The sequence below is a fragment of the Bemisia tabaci genome, chromosome 2 (genome assembly GCF_918797505.1).
Source record: "Bemisia tabaci chromosome 2, PGI_BMITA_v3".
Lineage (NCBI taxonomy): Eukaryota > Metazoa > Arthropoda > Insecta > Hemiptera > Aleyrodidae > Bemisia > Bemisia tabaci.
Window position 1 is genome coordinate 3,370,242 of NC_092794.1, and position 22,047 is coordinate 3,392,288.

The window sequence follows — 22,047 nt, forward strand, 5'->3', positions numbered from 1 at the left end:
AGTCATAATTTCATGAAACTTTCAGTTGTTTCATTAATTTTTTCAAATTTTTGTGAAAGACCAAATACTAGGTGTACCATGAATCGACAGAAACCGTAAAATCTTAATTCTGTGAAGGAAATAAAACATGAATCGACTTTTGAAGTTTCTTATCGAATTCGAACATTCATCTGAAAAATCGATGAAATATGGAAAATGAAATTTTATTGCGTGTCACTGGGCGCATGGCCGTCTGAAATTTTTGAGGGGCCTTGGTACTTCAGTACATATCTATTACAACGACCTTTCTTCTCATAAAATCTCGTGCTCCTACAAATAAAGCTTTATTTTTGGATGCCCTAAAAATCGTAGATGGTGCAAGTGTAAGTGTGGAGAATCTTCAGAAGTAATAGATCTATTTTAAGAACATATGATTAAATTTTAGAACGACAAGAAAGAATATCCCTTTTTTGTCTGCCTAGTATTAACAAAAATATTGCACAAGTAAAGAATTTTACTTTTTAAATTTGGCGCGACTCAGTTGTACCTCAAAGTAAGTTGGGTTGCAGCGTTCCGCGGATGTCATTTGTTACTTCTACCCCATTTCATAATTCCTTCTTCGACCGTCGACGATGGGATAGGAGGGGGTCGGAGGTGTCGTCTAGAAAATCTCCTGCCTTGGGCGTTGTGCACTCTGACCGTGTAATAATAATGGTGTTATATACAATACATACAATGATAATAATGTTTTTGGTGAAGTAAAAGTGTCTGTGTTTCTGTGATTGCGAATATGGCTGACGACTACTGGCAGTGGTCTGATGATGGTATAATTAACATAGACGAACCAGTGAAGAAAATCGTATACCATCCCACATTAAACGTGTTGTTGGCCTTATCCAGCTCACAAATATCAGTTGTTGATATCAATTCTGGATCTGTCCTGCAAAGAAACTCGCTATCAGGTTCGCTCACTGTTATACCTGTAATCTGTATCAATCACTCTTTGTTCTATATCATTTGAATATCTTCGCTCTACCCCTTGTTGCGGAATATTTCATGAAGTTGTTAGCTTCATTGGTATTGATGGCAGACGTAGCGCAATTGCCAGTGTCTGAAGCGAGAAGGCCAGCTGCTAAACCTTCCGTTGTTATGTATTGTAATGTACCTCATTCTATCACCCAATATCAATAAGGTATTACCAAACTAAGTATAAACGTATGAATCAAATGAAGCTGACCACTTCACCTCAGTATTACTGCAATATAGGTTAGGTAAATATTTTTCCCTTATGAAGAACTCATCAGGGATGAGTTTTGAAGGACCCAGAATCCCCGTCAGAGCTATCGTACAAACCAGTGAATAGTTACTGGTGCTCCAACTTTCAGTAGGATCCTCGCAACTAACTGACATCCAACCTTAAAAATCCCTAATATTACGAATATCTACCCTGAGTTAGTCTTACACATTTTTTCCCAAGCCCTTGAGTTTATCTTGGGGTATCAAGGGTAGTTGAATGTCCAAAATATCCTTAATATTGAGTTATTCAGCTGTTTGGTCATATCAGTCTTTGTATGATTTGCAAGACTCTCTTGTCGCATCCCAATGCATCGGTCTTATCACAATGGAGGGGCTTGGAGGACAAGGCGCATAAGTGCAGTTTTTGCTATTTCCAGAAATATGTGTTTGAAGTTTAGAAATCACATGGATCTTTATGGCAAAAAGAAAGTTCAAATGGACTTCTTGATGCTTTAAAAGTGGAATTTGGGAGCTAATTTTTCTCTGAATATGCATTAATACCAGTTACACTTGTAATCATTAATACCTCAATTTTTTTCAAAAATTGCACTTATGTGCCCTGTTCTCCAAGCCCCTCACTTTATTCCCATTTATTCCTGTTTGTTAGTTTATCCCTGTTCATCTCTATTTATCCTAAGTTATTCCTATGTATCCTTATTTTTCTTCTATACCTATCCCAGATTTAACCCTCTATCAGATTTGATTGTTCTATCCAAGATTAATTTTTGGCTTTGTTTTTCAGCTGATGAAGATGGCGTTTTACAGTGCGAATATTTAGGGAGCCATGATAAGCTACTCATCACAGATAATTATAGCGTTGGTGTAAGAGGAAGTTACAATGGAATCTTATTTTTAAACAACTTCCTGCAAAGACCTGTCAGTGATGTGCACCGAATTATCAAAATCGAGTTGCTTGTTTCAGAGGTAAGTCTGAAAGTCCAACTGCGCCTAAGATAGGTTTTTCTCATATCAAGGTTGATTGATGCAGTATTTATGGAGCAACAGGACCTTCTAGAAGCATCGTTTCACATTATAAGTACAGGATTTCATCTTCACTCTCTTTCTGGAAAATTTCCTCCATTTTCCCCAATTTTTCAAACTGATGGTTTTTTTTTTCTCTTTTATTTTCCAGAATTTTCTCTTTGAACATAATTCCTTCACATATAGTGAGGTCTAATGGACTGCGTTAACAAAGGAACAAGCCACTCACTATTGCCCAATTTAATTGGGCAATTTAATTTTTACATGAAAACGGTTGTGCAGATTTTCGTGCAAATTTCAGTGAGAATTCTCCATGGTACGAAGCAAATTCCTTAAAATTTTCAAAGAAATCCGAACAAACATTCTCTCGTTAAAAATTTAATTGCCCAGTTGCACTTGGCAATAGCTGATGTGGCTTGGTTCCTTTCTGTTAAACTCGGTCCAAATGAGTTTTTCCTCATATTTCATGCAGCCCAGAATACCTATGTTTCAGGTTCCTTCTCAGCTTTCTCTTTGTTTTTCCTCATTATAACTTGCAACAAAAATTTCCTCATTTTCGTTACAAGTCTCAACATCTAAAAAGTTGACAAATTGATAAATCTTCGGAATCTTTCTGAAGATTATTTTAATATTTGTTATTATATTATTATTTACTCATTTTATTTTTTTGCCACCCTTGCTTGTTTTTCTGTCAAAAATTTCCTCTCTTTCCCTGGAGTAAGACATTTTCTGCTCTTAAGATTCAACTTGGGCTTGGCAATTTTTTTTTTTTTATCTCATCATCAGAAAAAGATCATGTGTTGCAGTTGTCAAGGATTCCAAAACGTCTCCTTTGAAGATTAAAAGATAATTCAATCATACAAATTTTTTCTGTGACATTTTGGTCAACAATTTCCTCTCCGATCATGCCTACTGAGGATCACAGGATCAGGCAGATTTTGTGTCTATAATCGTTTTCATTAGGCACAGTTTCTACCTTTCATCGCCGTAATTTTGTTCTCATTCATGTAAGCAGGGGTGCAGAAAATTCTCTGCCTTCACATTTTTGAAGCAGCTTTCAAGATGTTTGAGGCCACCTTCACATAGTTGTCCATATGAGTCTACTTCTTTTTCAAATTTTTTAAGGCAGCCCTCTCATCACTGTCGATCTAAGACTGCACGCTTCATTATTTTTTTCGCACAAACGAGCGTGCCTCATTTTTTCTTTGCATTAAAGAGTGCAGTACAGTTTCCCTCAGAAAAATAATGTATTCAAACAAGTTACAAAGAAATAGTACTGAAATTTAACAAAGAAATATCTCGAATGCCTTCTGCCTTCTCATTTTTTCCTCCTCTTTGGGTGCCTCCACATTTCTCCCGCGATCACCTTGAGATCGGCCAATTGAGCACTTTCTGTAACATTGGTAGGAATGCTGTGTTTATCTCGTTGTCAAATAAGTTCAACTATTCAAGAGTATTCATTTATTTTTCTTTTCTAGGCAATATTACTGCAACAAGCAATCAAGTCTATGGAAATTGTTAGTGATCCAGATCACATCAATGAACTTCTTAATGCTCTTACGGTCAAACTTGAAGAAAACCACAGTGATCAGCAGTCAGGCGTTAAGGCCCAAAAAGTACTGTCTATTTTACATAATTTTTTCTTTTGCTTTTATCTGAATTTCTAGGACATGATAGAAGAACCCTTCTACATTTCCTACACAAACTTTTATGAAAGCAATAATTAGTGAAGAGGATTATGTTGATACTCTGATTTTTGTCTGCAAATGCTCCCTGTTAGGATATAACTGCAATTATAAAATTTATCACGACCCAAGTAAAGTATTTTCAATGTGGTCATAACTATATTTATAAAATTTAACAAGACGCAGTTAAAGTATTTTCAGGGCATCTGCACGGACTGAATGCTCTCCCTCTCAACTCTCTGGCCCTCCCCTGGCTCCCTCTGGCTGTCTGCCACTCAAACAAATCAGAGTCCTTTGATTTTGCATCCATAATTCTAATTTCTAGTTTTTCTTGGCTGTGCAAGACCAATCCACACAGGTCAGTCATTGCGCATCTTTTTGAGATCTACTCCCCCGCCTGGCCCTAACTCGGCGGCACTCAATGCTACATCACAATGGGTGCTCTCATAAGAAATACATTGCAGGCACTCAATACTACGTTACTGCGCAGTAGAGTTCCAAAACTTGTCCTCGGGAATGACTGATTTGTGTAGATTGGTCTTGTGGCTGTGTTTTCCATTTTGAATAGTGTAGACCCACTACTGTTCTACCGTTCTACTGTTCTGTTACTCACAGTAAATGACTTTAATTTATTGCAGCAAAAAAATATCAGTATTTTTTTGGTGCAATTGTAAATTATTATTATTGCTGAAGAGTTAAAATTTAATTACATTCCTATGCAATGGTCTTCATAGATGCTTCAATCTTGCATTTTTTATCTTGGTTTTTTTTTTTTTTTTTTTTTTTGAAAATCGATGTTCTCTACTCTTAACATATGAGTTGATTCTTTGTTGTTAGATTTTTAAAGGGATGAATTCTCTGAAAATATTAAGGCTGAAAGCAAATTTTTCCTTACTGTAGCATTATCGAATTTAGATTTTCACATATATTAAGTGAAAAACAACATGAGTTGCAAATAATGGTAATTTTTTTAAAAGTGGTATTGCTTCAAAAGAACATGAAAAATTTGACTTTTCGAGTCAATTCAATTTTACAATAATGCCGTTTTTCTTAGTAGGCACTTTTTTCCCCCTTCTTTTTTTCTTTTTTTTAAATTATTTTAAATGTGTCATCTTGAAAAATGCCAAATTTCATTTATTACGACTAAACCAGTGCATTTTTGTCTCCTTATTTTTTCATATCTGGTGACGCACTTGTCATCGTGTAGAAACAATTGGTCAGTAAGTAGTGAGCCTTTTACTTGGTGCCTCTGCACCGTAAGACATTTGAATCATCTTCTAAAACATACTAGGTTGCATCTGTCTAATGAATGTTTCTGTTCATTTCCAGTGGAACACTGTCACCATCGCCATGCCCCTCTATGCATTCAAAGTTGTTTGTGTTGGAATAATCAATGAACTGAAAAGATTGAACAAAAGTGTTCCAGTGTTAACGATTGCTAGCATTATTCAGGATCAAATCAACAACTACCTTCCTTCAGATGACAATGTTATTGACAGAGGAGAAATGTTCAGTGAAGCTGCTCGACGCAAAACTTTCGAAAAATGGCCTCATATGAATTATAAGTGAGTTATATCTGTAACAAAAAAACCCCAAATGTCGAACTGCATAAAAACTGTCAAACCTGTACTTTTCTCTCTCCAAAGATTTCAATGATTTCATTTTAAACAATCCAATGTTGAAAGTAAGAAATTGAGGGTTAGTTGCGTTTAACCATGCAATATAAGCAGATACCTTTAAAGAATACATTTCAAGAGCGAATATTCCTCTATCAGATAGATTAATGATTTATTTTGCTCTTGCTTATCTGGCACTATATGTACTCCTTGTGAAGTAGCAGTCTTTGACATCTCGATCAGATTAAAATTGAGTGTACCAAGTTTTCAAATGCAATTTAGGGATGGTTTCAGGGCATCGGCAAGAATGCAAAGATACAGGTTTCATGTAACCATCCTTAGGGACAGAAATTTCTTGACCATGTGTTTGTGGTTGCGTGAAGGACTAGGACTTTGAATACTCAATTTAAGCCTTAAAAATTCCATTTTCGCTTGCTGCTTTACTACACGTTGCATCTAAGCCTATGCAATACCAAACTGGCACTAGCTTAACTTTCGATTTTTTGACGCCTCTGTATTTTTGTGAATTACCAATTCAATTCTGCCACTGGAGCAAATAACCCAAGTTGTCAAACTCACAAAATAAAATTAAAAAGCCGACGCGTTTCGGGACACCTCGGTCCCTTCTTCAAGGCTAAATTCCGACTGCCTGTTGTTGTTTACATCCTGCTTGGTGTGGAATCTATCAGTGCTGCCAATCACTTTGAGCAAACAGTTTTCCAGGCATTCCAAATCTAAATTTACCAACTTGTCTCTCTTTTTGTGCATTTCCATAGCTTCCAAGATGTTCAGCTTCCTTCTATCGTTGCATCCAATTAACAGTTTCCCTTCCTCTTCGAACCGATGTCCTGTCTCAAGATTATGCAAAGCTACTGCTGACTTGTCAATTTCTCTGTTCTTAATACATCTTTGATGTTCTTTTATTCTTACTTTCATCTTCCTTCTTGTCTGCCCAATGTATTGCTTGTCACAGTCTTTACATTTCAAACTGTAGATGCCAGCCCTGTCTTCTTCTCTAACTTGGTCCTTAAGATCACCATGGAACACTGATTTCAAATTGTGCCTATTAACTGGAACTGCTTTTAGGTGATACTTCAGAAACACTTTTTTAAACTTTGAAAAATGGTTTGGATGGTAGCAGATCTTCACAAAGGCGCCTTCATCCTCTCTTATACTTTTAAGAGTGGTCACTTCCTGAACCCTTTTGCGAAATTCTTTTTTACGAATTAAATTCCTTACAGTTTCAACTTGAAAACCATTTTTCACTGCAATTTCCAAAATTCTCTGCTCTTCTTTACTACGATCCATAGGCGACAAAGGAACACTGAGCATCCGGTGGATCAAACTATTGAAAATGCTCAATTTTTGGCTAGGAGGGTTGTAAGAGTCGTTACTAATGTAAATGTCAGTATGCGTTCCTTTTCTGAAAATGTCAAAATTTAACATTCCCTTCTGCCTATGTACCATTAAATCGAGAAAGGAAAGTTTCTCGTTATTCTCAACCTCGTAGGTGAACTTAACCGACTTTTCTTGCAAGTTTAAGAACTTCAAGGCGTCATCTAAATTTCTTCTCTTCAATATACTAAAAACATCATCCACAAACCTTCTCCACACATTGAAAAGCCAATTGAAACCATTTTTAATCTTTCTTTCCAAGTCACTCATGAAAAGTTCTGCAAGGAAGGGGGATAGAGGGTTGCCCATCGTTAGACCGTCTTCTTGTTTATAAATTTTACCATTGAACTGGAAAAACCGGTTTTCGGTGCAAATTTCTGTTAGATTTACAAGATTGTTGACAATTTTTTCATCTAGCTCTTTTTCTAGCAACCATTTCTTTAAAATATCCAGGGTTTTCCTTATCGGTACACTTGGAAAGAGTGACTCAACATCAAAAGAAACCATTACCTGATCTTCACTTATTTTTGTGTCTTGAACTTCATTGATGAATTGGTTGCTGTTCTTGACCGACATACTATTGATAGGTCCTAGCTGCAGGAAACTTTTATTTAACCACTTTGCGAGGCTGTAAGTTGGTGAATCAATGTTACTAACAATGGGTCTCATCTTTTCCCCTTGTTTGTGGGTTTTAGGTAATCATTTTTTGAGAATATTTCCTGGAATTTCCAGGGCTTAGTCGTGAAAGTGGCAAAGTACCTCACCAATATTTTACTTTTTAATCGAGAAGCTTTTGGCCTTATTCATATTAAAATCAAGGTAAAACTCTGATTGACATCCTCTCGTAAATTATCAAATTATTCCATTCGATGAAAGATTATAAACTTAGTGCAACTCTACTTTTATTTTGTCTCATTTTTTTTTCTTTTTTAACTCCATAGGTGGGCACTACCAGACCAAATGGCTCAAGCAGGTTTTTATCATCAACAAAACAATAAAGGAGATGACTGTGCTATGTGTTTTACCTGTGTTGTCTGTCTAATCTATTGGGAACCAGCCGATGAACCATGGTTAGTCCAACTGTGAAGTGTCTTTATTCTTTTTCTGGTGAAGCAAGCTTATCATTGATCATCAAGGGTCCAAAGGAGGACCAGCTTTGTCGTCAGATTTCACCCTGACAATGGGCCTGTTGCAAACTTTTGCTAGAGCTAAAATAAGAGTTGTTACTCATAGAAAGTGTCTCAAAAATCACAATGAGCGCATCGGCAAAGTCTGAAATGCTCTCCTTACTTCACAATTTGCGTAAGAAATTTGCGTTTTTCGAGCTTCCCTCTTCAAAAGCGATATCATGGCACAGGTGAACATTTCGTTAGAGGAGTTGTTCCATCCAACCCCTGCTCACAAGGATACTACGCAATATTCAACATAGCCGACGCCAATCCGCCGAAACACATGTGATGGGAGGATGACTCTCACCACCTGATAACAATCGCCGTGTTTATATTCACATTTTTTTCGCGTTGATAGATATCGGCCTTGATTGACCTCGTGCTATTCTCAACTTGCACGCGGAAGCGTCGGCCATGTTGAGCAGGGATTGAATGGAACGACTCCTCTAATGGAATGTTCACCTGTGCTGTGGTATCATTTTTGAAGCGGGAAGCTTAAAAAATCGCAAATTTCTTATGCAGATTGTGAAGTTAGGAGTGCATTTCAGAGTCTGCCAATGCGCTCATTGTGATTTTTGAGACATTATCTATATGGAACCACTCTTTTTTTTTGCTCTCGCAAAAGTTTGCAACAGGCCCATTGGGGGAACTTAGCCAGGACGAGACAACCCCTTTTACCTTGCCTAGTTTGGAAGTTAGAGCGTTTGTCACCCTACTCTTTGAACAGTCTTTTATGCCAAATTATAACGTAAGATGGAAAAATCACCATCTCTCTGTCTAAATGACTGCTGCGTTGAATCAGAATCTGTTGGTAGAAGTTTTTCTCATGATGTTACATTACAATTACATATTTTAATTCTTGCCCGACAAGTCCTAAATGTCAATTGTTACTGGAGACACCTGACACTATAAGTGGTTGTATCAAACTTTCAGTGAGCACCAGCAAAATGATTTTGATGTTTCAAGGAATTGGCGATCTTCATAGGAAATGCTAGTCTACCAGAAATTGTTTGATCATTAAAACCTGATTTTTCCTCTTTTAACTTCATTCCAAATTTGCATTGAGTTCAGTCGATTTCCACCTGATTCATGCTGCAGCATCCCATCCCCCCGAAAAACACTTTACGTGTTTTTGTGTAACCGTGTAAGAATATCAGGAATTTTAAAAAAAAGACTAGGTCATTTGAATCAGTGAGAACGAAAACACACCAACTCGGAAAAATGAAAAGAATCGAGACACACACGAAACCGAACAGTAAATGAAGAAATTAGTCTAAGAAAGAGATTTTTGGTGCTAAAATACAAGCACTTAAGGGCATTTTAAAGGTCCAAGTTGGAACAGATGCGCTAACTTCAATGACTTTTATAAAAATGAGCAATTTCGAGTTACCGAGTTGGCATGTTTTCGAACTCACTGATTCATTTGTGGTCAGTTTATTGTCTTTGCTTTTTGGGTTTTTGTGGTGCTTTCAAAGCACTCTTATTGACAAAAAGGAATTTTAATTTCTAGGTCAGAACATGAAAGGCATGCTCCAACTTGTCCTTTTATCAAGGGGGAGTACACGCAAAATGTTCCGCTGTCTGTGAGTCTAGCAACAGCTCCTGCTTTACCACTTCCGCTGAATGGAGTTCCCATTGAAGTTGGGACAACTTCTGCCCCAGGTCTCATTTCTACTGTTAGTGACGTTACAGGCATTGTTTTTGTCTGGAATTACATGCGAATGTTTAAAGTTAGTATGCACATTCTTTTTCTCACCTAATCCTAACCTTTCACTTAAACCACCATTTCACGCAACCCTTTTTCATGGCCAATTGGCCTGGTTTTTTTTACTTTCTCACTCAGCTTGTTTATGGTTTTATTTATTTTATTATAATCAGTGCTGAGAGGTGTATTCAGCCTATCAGTGCATTTTATGACAGGATAATTTAATTTCCTTAAGATAGTATCATTTGTGATATTGACCCTCGACCTTTCTTGAACTTACAATTACATGAATCTATCTTAGTTATGGGAGAAATGTAGCTCAAAATAGGCCAAAATTCAGAAAAGCCATTCTCACTTAAGCCTACGTGTGAGGAGTGTATGTTGCTTATGCATCGAACATGAATATCTTTAATTGTATAGAAATAGAAGTTAAATAGAAGAGAAAAAGTCCTGCGACCAGCTTTGAAAAATTCTTTAATGACAAGCAATGTTAACTCATCTCTCGAATCATTCTTTTTTTTGCAGATGGAAGTTCGTGTAGAAACTGAAGCCTTAAGAGATGCCGCATTTTTAGAGATCGTTGGAAGCTTAAATTCTGATAGGCCTGTTTTATCTCTTGTCGATGTACCTCAAGAACAGCTTGTTGATCTGAGTATGTGTCTGCTTTTCTTACATTTTATGTATACTGTCATCGTATGTAATGGTGAATTTACTAAGGGATGTATGAAAAAACGGCCACAAATGCCTCTAGGCCTTTGAAAACCTTAAACTTTTGGCACGATACAGTCTCAGGACGCCTGTATCTGGTCGTGGTTTTGCTTTGAGGGTTGTAACTTTGCTACTTTTTACAGTGAAACCCTGTACAATTTGTAACTTTGCAAATGCTTCCAGGCATGTTTAGCCGTTTTTTCCTCTACATTTTTTAAATTTAGCTTCAAAGTTTAGGAACTTGTATAATGTCAGCTATTCCCAAATCTCAAAACTATACTTAGTCTAGCAGTATCAAACTAATCTAATTTCTTTTGAGTTATAAATTTTTTTCTTAAATCAAAAGTTAAAGGATTCATGTAGTCATCCCCTTTTCCAGAAATATTTTTACTCGTTTTCTTTTACAACTTAAACAAAATTATCACCTTAAACTTAAAATGATTTAAACTATGTGGAATGCAATATTGCTGACTTTTGTCTTCATTTGCTTCATTTCAGTGATGTACATGAATCCAACAACCAAAGTGAACATAGGAGCATCATGTGTGTTAGGGAAACTGCAGTCCTCTTGTGAATTAAGTCAAAATAGTGACAACTGTGATAATTCGGCTGCTGAAGTAATCCGACCCAGCCTTTTGACTGGGGTCAAAGCGTTTCCACAAAGTATGCCAATCATGAACTGCTCAGAAATGTCAAGCAACAGAAGCAGTTTAACAACAGAAGCCCTGATCAAGGCTGTAGAAACTTTAAGTAGACCTGGCCGCGAATTGGATTTGCTGTTAATGTTCAAAGAAGAAAAAACAAAACATCAACGGACTCAGCTGTACATGGTTATTTATGATTTTCATTATCATGACCCGGAACTAGCTCATAGAAATAGCGCACAAAAAGGTGCTTCAAAGAAAAATGTCTCTGGGACTGGCACAAGTGCCTCTCGATTAAATTCATCGACGTTCCAAGAAATTTTCCTGCCAAAGAATCTTGGTCAAAAATTTTATGAAATTGTGGGCAACCAGGCGGATATCTCCTGCCCTGATTCTCTAATTGACTCACTTGATCCTCAAGTTGTTGCTGCTCACACTTTTGGCAGTGGTAAGCCTTCTTGAATTTTTATTCTTTTATTTCTTTTGCACGGATTTTCATGAGAGAGGGTGGTTTTTAAAAGAAGCACCGTTTTCACTCTCCTATTTAACTCCTTTTCTTTAATTTTTCTAAATCATCTTGATCATTTTGTGGAAAAACACTTAGGGACTGTTTTCCCCCTTTTGTTTCCTGTATTAATATTCTCCTTTTTCTCTCTTTTTTCTCCTTTTCCCTCGTTTTCCCCTCGCTATTCTCCAGTTCGACCCAGGTCAGCATGTCAAATATGTATCCTCTTATTTTATTTAATTCTTTGGTACAAAGTAGTCAGTTAATTAGCTAAGATAATTGTCGAGTTTTACATTCGTAATAAAATTAAAAATATGCAGAAAACTCAATTTTTGTTATTACAATATTCTGTTTTTCCCCCTCTCAAGAGACTCACGATGACAATACTTATGAAACCTCTCATAAAAGTTATCAAAATGGACAGAGGTCATACAATAGTCTAAGAACTCATCTAAGAACCAACTCATCTCCATCTAAGAACTCATAGATACTCTGTAAAATGCTGCCTCTTCTGAAAGATGCTCAGGATCAAGAGAAAATTATGCCAAATCTGCGTTTTTGAATTATTAGTATATTTAATTTAATTTAAATAATCAAATTGAAATAATTTTTTTTCTTTGTGTGTGTTTATTGTAGGTCTGTTACCGTTAGGAATTTTGCCCACCGCGGGAGGGGGCACTCTCTCAATGTCCGGTGGTGGTCTCTCATTTCCGTCAACATCCAACAGCAGTGCGAGTTATTCCCTCAAAGCGTTGAGAGATCCTAAAATGGATGGTGACTGCTCTAGCAAAAATTCAGAAAATAAGAACAGCAGCAGGCATCACAAAATGACATTCATCCAGTGTTTCCCTATTTTGTGTGACCAGGACACCGATAATTTACTTATCAAAAAATTTATTCCTTCTTTAGACGGTAGTCATGTATTAGTAATTATTGCTCCTAAAAGCTTTATTCTTGACCGACCTGATGTTACGAGTTCGAATCAGGGTGGTTATTTATTACTATTCAAGGTAGTATTCAATGGTGCTGTAGTGAAATTGAAGGAGCAGCCAGTGGCTGTTCGATCTTTCAATTTGCCCTCGTCAAGTCCGAGTGATGTTATCCTACTGCCCTTCTCTGATAAAGAAGAGGCAGCTCGGCGATTTAGTTCCCGACCCCTCGGAGTCGGAGTCATTCTAACTTTTGATGGAAATTTGGAACTCTTTGATGTTGCAACATTGAATTCTATCAGTAAAATGACTCCCAAGGATGGTGCCCGCTTTATCTCAGTCACGTATTGCAGTAGTGAGTATTTGTTACACCTTATAACATTTTTAATGAATCACAGACAGACTAAGGCTACCAGATATAGGAAGTGAGTCAGATTTGACAAAATACAGCTCTCCGTAAAGAACAGAGAAACCAATCATGTTAAATCAGCAGATCAGTAGGAACACCCATAGGCATCTCTTAGCGTTTTGTTATTCAGATCTATCTTCTCAAAAAAACTGATTGTCTCGGCAGCCAAGTTCAATTAACATGTCTGCAGAGCATGATGCTGTTCATAATTACACTAGACAGATCAATCAAAATACAGGCACTGTATTCTTCTTTTCAAAGTCTTTTTAATTTTCTTGGTAGTAGATATTTTAGCTCACATTATTGTCACTCATACAATAAATATGTTAGAATTTTTCCTGTTTTTTTTTTTTTTTTTTTAATTGTTATTTGGTAGAAAGAATTTTTAGGGACCTAATCAATTATCTGTCTTTATTTTTGGCGGCCCTAATCCCTGCTACAATAACATCAGTACTTTTAAAGGACTATGTTAACTATTTTTGAATTTTTTATTCCATGCTGAAAGGAATATCGACGGTGTAAGTCAGCAGTCACATAACTCGGTTTGCAACATCGCAGACTTCCTGTCATATTTTATTTTTTAAATGGAAAAACTACTCTACGCCAATTCTATAAAACTGCCATGATTTTTCTTCTCTGTGCGAAGAAAATTCTGCAAAAACTTCAAGGAATGATGTCAATTTGTTCTCCTTTGAAAAAATAACACAGAGGCAGAGATTTTCAGACACCGCAAACGAGATATGTGATTGCCGACTTACACTGTCGATATGCCCTCAAAGGCTTTAACCTCTCAGTTTGCAGTATTTATATTTTTTCTCCAAGCCAGGAAAAATGGTAATGCTTTCACTTCTCATGCAGATCTCACTTTTTTTATTTTACCAGTGGTATTAGTATAAATATGTGAAGTATTAAGAAAAACCCTTGATTTTATCTTTGGTATTGATTTAATTTACTGACTTTTTCACATTTCACAGGTAAAGAACAGCTCTGTGCTACAACAGGGGATGGAGTTCTACATTTCTTCTCACTCAACCGCCGGGAATCATTCGATGATCCAGCCGATCAGTTTTATCCCAGTCTTCCACAAACTAGTTCAAATTCATCTCAGCCCCAGTAAGTAATACGAAGATCAGGTCATGAAAGATACAAATTGTTTACTTTTCTCAAGTAACTTACTTCAGCATTTGAAGCATAGTTGCTACCATTTGATATGCTTATTATCTTCCCAAAAAATACAAAAAAAAAAAGAAATTAGTGCACATGTACTTAAATAAGATAACAGGAATATATAACTTATAGTACTGACTTAGCTGCCCGAGTATTAGATATAGGAAGAAGACTCTAGATTGTAGAGTCCACTGGCTACAGAGCATGAGACTCTTAAAGATGGTTAGTAATTACTGGCTATGCTACCAAGCTAAGGAAAAACGCCGTATGAACCTTCAGGCGTTGCCAAATTTTCTTTGATAAAACACTAATTTTCAGATAATTTTTGGACATTTTTCTGCCAATGGGTCACTAAACCTTGTTTATTTTATTGAATATTCTGAAAGTACAATGTGAGTAGATAACGTGGTGATTTTTCCGCATTTTTATGGAGCCGAAATCGCGGAAAAACCCGCTTTTGAAAAATCTAAAAACTGCAAGACATTTCAAACGCACCCAAATGGCGGGAAACTGACGGTGTTGACGCACTGCGGTAGTCATATCGCAATCTTCTCTCATTTTCCTATGATGTTTGTTAAAATAAAACGTGTTTCGATATGGAATTGTTGCTCGTTTATTACAGCTAACATATGAATGAGATTCAAGTCTTGAATTCAAAAGATATAATTTCGACTTTAGTATTTTTTCATGTACGAAGAGTAGATAGACATTTGACGGAAGTCGTGGAAACCCGTGCCCGCTTCTGATTGGTGCCGGATGACATCATTCGGCGCGGCGCAAAACCGGGGCGTTTTAAATTTGCGTATAAGTTGAGCGATTTGAACTGCGCATTTCTCGGTTATTGAGTTACTTGTTCGCGTTTTTAATGTGCGCATCGTTTTCTACGCGTCATTTTCCTTCAGAAAACTATATTCGCAAGTCAAAATTCGTTCATGGTTTAGTGACCCATTTCTCTGATAAATTTGTTTGTAATTTGATCTAAAGTGTCTTAAAATTGCGAGGAAAATTATTCATAATTTTCCTCCAAAATAAACATTTTATCGAAGGAAATTTGGCAACTCTCGAATGTTCATACAGCGTTCTTCCTTAGCACGGCAGTATGAGAAATGCTATCTCTGTCTACAGACTCCTTCAAAAACCAGCAATCTTGACAGGACAAAAAATGCTTTTGTGTGTTGTGAGTCGCAAATTTTGTCAATTTTCAAGCTGTAACTTTTGATTCGAAGTGTTTTCATATTTTTTGGGATTTTGCTCTTAGGTAGACAACAATCTAACAAAATCTATATAATTTGTACATAATTTGAAACATCGTGTTTAGAGTCATTTAAAATTTGAAATTGAAAGTTTTTTAGTAGTTTTATCTACAAAGACCAAAGGAGACTCCACTAGCCTCTTGGTAATAGGTAGAAACTTTTACTTTCGGGGACTCGACACTTCCTTTTGGACGATTACAAGGGAGTAACAGTCATCACCCTTTTTTCAGCTGTTGATCTGCTGACTAGATGGATGATGAGCTTTGGGTGACATAATGAGTCAAACTGTAGTATGTTTGCGAAATTGAATATCCAACATGTTATTCAACATCCACTTTGTAAGTAAGTCCAGAGTTAAATGTTTGAATCCCGAAAGTAAAAGTTTCTACCATTGCCAAGATAGCAATGGAGGGTCTCTCTTTGTCTCTGCGTATTCATTTTTTCATAGTTTATGTCACATCAAGTCATTAGCTTTCAAAAAGTGTGCTAAACATTACCTTAGGATGAATAGTTCCAAGACGTGGTCATCTTACATCTTACGTAATACTTGTCATCTAATTTTATCTTTTCTCTTGCAGTTTTAAATTCCTAGCTGATCTACCTGAAATCAGTTCAATGTCTCAATTGAAATCCTTGTACGAGCTAACACGTTTTGAAATTTTAACACCATGTTTCTCTGCGATCGTCCCGCCATGTTGGACAGAGCTGATGCATGCTGTCAAGCAGCGGCGCCTCCCTCAACTCCTGCGTAATTCTGACATCAACCAATATTCTCGAGGGTGGAAGTTGCAAACTGATTTGTAAGTTTATGTCTATTTTTTCTCTTATTCTATTACTTTGGTATTTTTGGAAGAGTCTAAGCTGGTCGAATTCCATACCTAGTCGAAGAAGGAATGCCCATTCATTCCACACCTGACTGCCCTATAAGTTGAATGATTATTCAAAAGCTGTTAAGGGGGTGATTCGGGCTCATGTAGTTCCATTCAAAATTAGAACCACTGGTATGACACGGAAGTCCTTCAGTGAGTAGGTATCTTTAGCAGCTTAATTTGTCCTTGAGTCATCACACTATTATTCATAAGGTCATTATCCTACAGATCTGTATTACTAAAAGGGTTGATTGGCTTCAACAAGCCAGAGTCCTTTGAATGTGCCAATATACCTGCAAAAATATCAACAAAATAAACCATGAGAGCAAACTAGAAAAATGTCTGATGTACATAGGCTAATTGTAAATAAATGGGTCCGACTAGCCAGTTAATTAAAACCTTTAACTGATCAAAATCTCAATAAATCTAAGTGAAACCTTTTTTTTTACTTGGCAAGAATACCTTTATTTAGCTTTTTTTGCTCAATGCTTTAGCCAATACGTACAAATTAATTTTTACAGTTTCTATATCTGTCACATTATATCGTAGATCTCTGTCCCTTTTTTTCTTTTTTCAAGCTTGCCAGTAGGGCTCGCTTTTTGAAATCACTCGGATGTACCATAGTACAGCAAACCGATCAACCAATGCTATTCAACAGGCCGTCCAAATAGTTTTTTCCTCAGACCCGTTTTTTTTTTTGGTCTTTGAACTGTTAAACTGTCAAGCTCTGATGGTCTCTTACCTAAAAACCGAATGAACTGCTAATTGGAAACCCTTGAGAACATTTTCCTGTCAAAATCGTACCTATCATTTCATTTGACAGAAACCTCATATAAGCTTTTCCGTGATGAGCCTCGTGACTTATTATACCATGTACTAACCATGGCCTCTGCAGTTATCTCCCGATATTGCTTTGGGTGTCCGGTTTTAAGCAAGGCAATAAAAGACAGCCAGGCAAAGGACCGCTGTCAAACCTTATCTTTCTCGCCCAATTAACCATTCACCGTGACGCCAGGATCTACTAAATTTTCACAAAAATTGTTCTCTGTCTATTTAGCAAGTTTTTACTCACTTTCCGTTAAAATACAAATACTAAGAGACCTCATTTGTGAAAATCGGCCTAATAGGAGAGAAGTTACAGTTCGAAATTCAAAAGGATTAACTTAATGCGATTTCGATGCATGGCAGTTCGCCCAAATCGCGGTCGTGCGTAAATGCCGCATATCAGCTTAAAATCAAGATAATGGGATGGAATCTTCAAAATAAATTCACATTTAACGTTCATGAATCAATATTTTCTCCCAAATTTAGTAAAAAGTACCAATTGATACAAATAGCAAAGACGTGAAAATAGTAGGTATGTGTCCAATATTTCAGTTATTCGGCAAACTTTCCCAACATATTTATGTTGGATTTTTCTTCTTGTTTTTTTTTTGAGATCGTTACTGCCAATGTCAATCAATATATATTATGTCTTTCCTTTGTTTTGTTTCAGAAAAACAAGTTGGAATGATCATATTTTTGAAATAACACTTTCAAGGAATGCAAGTATTGGATATATTGATGTCAAATTTTCTCTTCATTATCCATGTGTCCGTTTACCAAGAATTCAATTTACTTTATTGAAGCAACATTCATCTAATTTTCCTAAGTGTCAAGGCGCCTCTGTTGATAGTTTTATTAATTTTAATATTGCAAGCTCAGCTCACAAACCAAAGTGGAAGCAGCACACTGACTCAGGTGGAGTGTTTGTTTAACTTATGTTTATTTATTAGGAAATATTAATTTCAACTAATTTGGCAAGTTGCAACTTGCAGCCTGCTGAGAATGATAGACAGCAGCCTGTTAGAATCTATGTCCATTTAACAGTAAGGTAAATGAAATTTGAAGTTTTTCAAAAATCACGTTACTTTACACGCAATCATAACGATTCTCCTTGTTTATAAAATAGTACTCTAGGGTGTTCCGTCTTTAGACAACCATCTCAAAACCTTGCTCCGCGGCCTTTTCCCCATTCCTTTTGGTCCCAAAAAGATAATTCTGAAGTTTCAGCACCATAGCTGAAGTCTACACTTTCCCCCAAAGCGATGAAAGTTTTTAAAGCAATTACATTGCTTTAAATAGGGAGAAAATAGGCCGATTTGCGGAACTACGTTTTTCCGCTGTAAAATGCGCCGAAACGATTTCAAACCTCACCATCTCTTGAAAAGTCGTCCAGAGGCCTATTTTGAACGAGAAAATTCCTTTTTTGACCCAGAGATGAGGGGAGGGTGGGTCACGGCGCAGTTAATTTTGAGGCGCTGCGCGCAGCAAAATGATAGCATTTGACAGTTTTTGATAAACCTCTAAACACTTCCTCCGAAGCTGAGGAGGCTAATGTATCTCATAAATTGTAATAAAATGATGTCAAAGAGTTATTTTCATCCCTTCGAAACTATTTTCAACCATTTACACTGTTGCCAAAATCAGTCAAGTGCAGAACATAATATATACTAATTTCCTTCCAGGTTCGAGTAAATTTGGCAACAGTGTAAATGGTTGAAAATAGTTTCGAAGGGATGAAAATAACTCTTTGACATCATTTTATTACAATTTATGAGATACATTAGCCTCCTCAGCTTCGGAGGAAGTGTTTAGAGGTTTATCAAAAACTGTCAAATGCTATCATTTTGCTGCGCGCAGCGCCTCAAAATTAACTGCGCCGTGACCCACCCTCCCCTCATCTCTGGGTCAAAAAAGGAATTTTCTCGTTCAAAGTAGGCCTCTGTACGACTTTTCAAGAGATGGTGAGGTTTGAAATCATTTCGGCGCATTTTACAGCGGAAAAACGTAGTTCCGCAAATCGGCCAATTTTCTCCCTATTTAAAGCAATGTAATTGCTTTAAAAACTTTCATCGCTTTGGGGGAAAGTGTAGACTTCAGCTATGGTGCTGACCCTTCAGAAATATCTTTTTGGGACCAAAAGGAATGGGAAAAAGGCCGGGGAGCAAGGTTTTGAGATGGTTGTCTAAAAACGGAACACCCTATAGTACTCTTCAAAATTAAAAGTAATAAGCCCAAATAGAGGAGGATTAAGTATTTCAGTTCAATTACTCACAGGAGTCAACAATTAAAGTATGTTCGGAAGTGCTACAAATAAGCTTGCCCATCAACTTGTGCAAGAAGGAAGTAGGTATGTCGGAAAGTTCAACCTCTTAAATGAGGTTATTTACCAAGCAGCATTGCCTAACCATTCTTGAATGATGATCCATTTCCAGTGCTTGGCTTCAGAGGGACCTAAAAACTCAATCCAAATTCTTTCATGAGCCAACCAGATACATTTATGCTTTTTGAGCTCATTCTATCATCTAAGCTAACTGTCTCACATTGTATACATTTTCTCTTTCTATAATTTTTAAGGTTATTCAACCCTCATTTTTCTTATTTATCTTCAGGACCTCCAGAGAACCCTGTCATTTCAGAAGAATTTTTGACGTTGCACAATGCTGAAATTCTTTGTGGCCCTGTTGACATAGCAGATTGCTTAAATCTCTCTGAACAAGGAGGCTGTGTGAGATTCTTGTCACCTGAATTGTTGAACTTGAATGGGCGGACTCTTCTAATTCACATTAAAGCTCTTCCAGATAATGAATCAACTGCCACAAGTGTAAGAGATTTTAATATTTTAAAAAAAATAACAGCTCCTATGAGGTAGCACAAGTCACTCATTTATCCATCCCCTTTGTAGGTCTAACACGGAGAGGGTGATAAATGTTCATTGCATTTTACGGTATATGCCCGTATTTAACCAATACCCCAGATTTTGAAAGGGCCAAAAAAGATAAAGAAAAATGTGTGCACTTAACCCACAATTTTTGGAAAGGAAATTAAGGTTAGGTCTTGCGTTGGCTCCTTAAAAGCTTGAAAATTTTATTTTCGGGAAAGAAAAAAAATTCAATTGAAGCCTCGTAACAGTGAGTGAAAAGGTGTCGGCAAACCATATTTGCTGAATGGAGTATCAAAACAGCTTTTTTGTAATTTTTCAACATTAGAGTTGGAAATCTAATTCAAAATATTTCAGAAATGTTTGAGTGCTAGAACCATTGTGTATTCAATGGATACAGCAAAATAAAACCCTGATGAATTGTATAATTTGTGTAATAATCTGCTCGTTCCGCTGTAGTGGTATTTGTGGGATAAAAGAGACTCAAGCAGTATCCATCACTAAGCTAATCATCAAAATTCTTACATATGACTATTCTGAATGCCTTTAATATGCTTTATCTTTTCTGGTTGATTTTCATGCCATTTAATTGCAATTTGCGAACACTTGTTTATCTTAACTCATTCTTTCCTATTGTCATCTAGCATACACCAAAAAAAAAGGATGTAAATAGGCCCGTGAAGAAGAAGAGCTGCAGCAAACTGGACTTTTGCTGGAAAGGCAAAGAGATAGGCAGGATGGGTATTAAACCAGGACAAACAGTTGAACGTGTTGCAAGCAGTAAGGTGGTTGAAAATTTTGTTGGCGCCGATTGGCTCCACGAAGTTTGTGTCACAATTTCTAAAACTAAACCAACTAGTATTCAAATGAGAAGTAAGTAACGATTTCTTGTCTTTCTTTTTCAGGTTAAGACAAAAACCTTTTTGGAATTTGAGGACATTTTTTTCCACGTCCAATTCTTTGTTTTAACTGTGAGAGATCTCAAATTATTTTTTTAGCAATGGGTCAGTTACGCTGGTCACAGAATCGTGTTTTGGTGCTTGATTCTCATAAACTAGTTAAGAATAATGAGATCTGTCCAAACGGCAACTTTCTGCGTTTAATATTAACCGAGATATCGCGCTTTGAAAAATTTGGTTTGACATCCTCCACTGCGCACTGCCTTAGTGAAACCCTTGGTTTCTTCCACTTTGCTTTCATCAATCGGTGAAACGCACATTTGCACTGGTCACTCAACGTGGAACTCGGATGAAACTGAGGTGGAAGAAACCAAGGGTGTCACTACCGCGGTGGTGCGGTGGATGACGTCATAAACCGAATTTTCCAAAGCGCGATATCTTGGTTAATATTGAATTTAGAAAGTTGCTGTTCAGACAGATCTCATCAATTTTAGCTAATTGACAAGATTCGAGCATCGCAACACGATTCTGTGACCAGCGCAACTGACCCATTGAGTTAAAAGACCCAATCCTCACTGACACTGCACCAACAATCTGTCAATAAATTTCTTGCAAAGTGCTGTGAACTCTTGTTTCTAGAGTTGATTGAGTACTGCCACCAGTATTACTGAGCTGATTTTAATTACTAGTATTACTCTGTTGATTTCCATGATTCTTGCTCCTCATCAAAGTTTCAATGTCCAAAGTATAATGTAATTGCAGGCGTTTAATTTAAACTTTTTCTCTCGTTTTAGGTTGCAGAGGATTGCCATGATTAAATCAAGCAATGTAGTTCAAAGATTATTGGATGTTGTGTTCAATAAAAATATTGTCATGAAATTAATGGCCTTGGATGTTTTAATATGGATCGCTTGTATTCGACTCGGAGGAAGAAAACAGTTAACTTCTAAACAAAGAGATTTTGTGAATATTATCAAAGACAATCTTCCTCCGCTGATGCAACATTGTTTTATCTCAGCTGGACGCAGCATTGCACATAAATGTGTGAAGCTTTTAGTTATCTGTAGCGAGTAAGTATACCTAAGATTTTTGAATCCTTTTGTAAAACTAAAATTCTCACCTGATTGGAAGGTCA

The 22,047-nt window shown here is 36.7% G+C and overlaps 1 protein-coding gene across 1 annotated transcript in view; it reads left to right on the forward strand.

Annotated features, from left to right (window-relative positions):
- Positions 1-460: 460 nt before the first annotated feature.
- Positions 461-22,047, forward strand: part of Bruce (BIR repeat containing ubiquitin-conjugating enzyme) — a 72,771-nt gene continuing 51,184 nt past the window's right edge. The window contains exons 1-15 of the mRNA XM_072296876.1: positions 461-941; positions 2,018-2,199; positions 3,735-3,872; positions 5,271-5,506; positions 7,894-8,022; positions 9,632-9,851; positions 10,352-10,478; positions 11,033-11,626; positions 12,320-12,967; positions 13,996-14,134; positions 16,020-16,241; positions 17,806-18,050; positions 19,745-19,956; positions 20,658-20,886; positions 21,670-21,982. Coding sequence (XP_072152977.1) covers positions 770-941; positions 2,018-2,199; positions 3,735-3,872; positions 5,271-5,506; positions 7,894-8,022; positions 9,632-9,851; positions 10,352-10,478; positions 11,033-11,626; positions 12,320-12,967; positions 13,996-14,134; positions 16,020-16,241; positions 17,806-18,050; positions 19,745-19,956; positions 20,658-20,886; positions 21,670-21,982 — 3,806 coding nt within the window. The 5' untranslated portion in view covers positions 461-769. The remainder of the gene's footprint in view (positions 942-2,017; positions 2,200-3,734; positions 3,873-5,270; positions 5,507-7,893; positions 8,023-9,631; positions 9,852-10,351; positions 10,479-11,032; positions 11,627-12,319; positions 12,968-13,995; positions 14,135-16,019; positions 16,242-17,805; positions 18,051-19,744; positions 19,957-20,657; positions 20,887-21,669; positions 21,983-22,047) is intronic.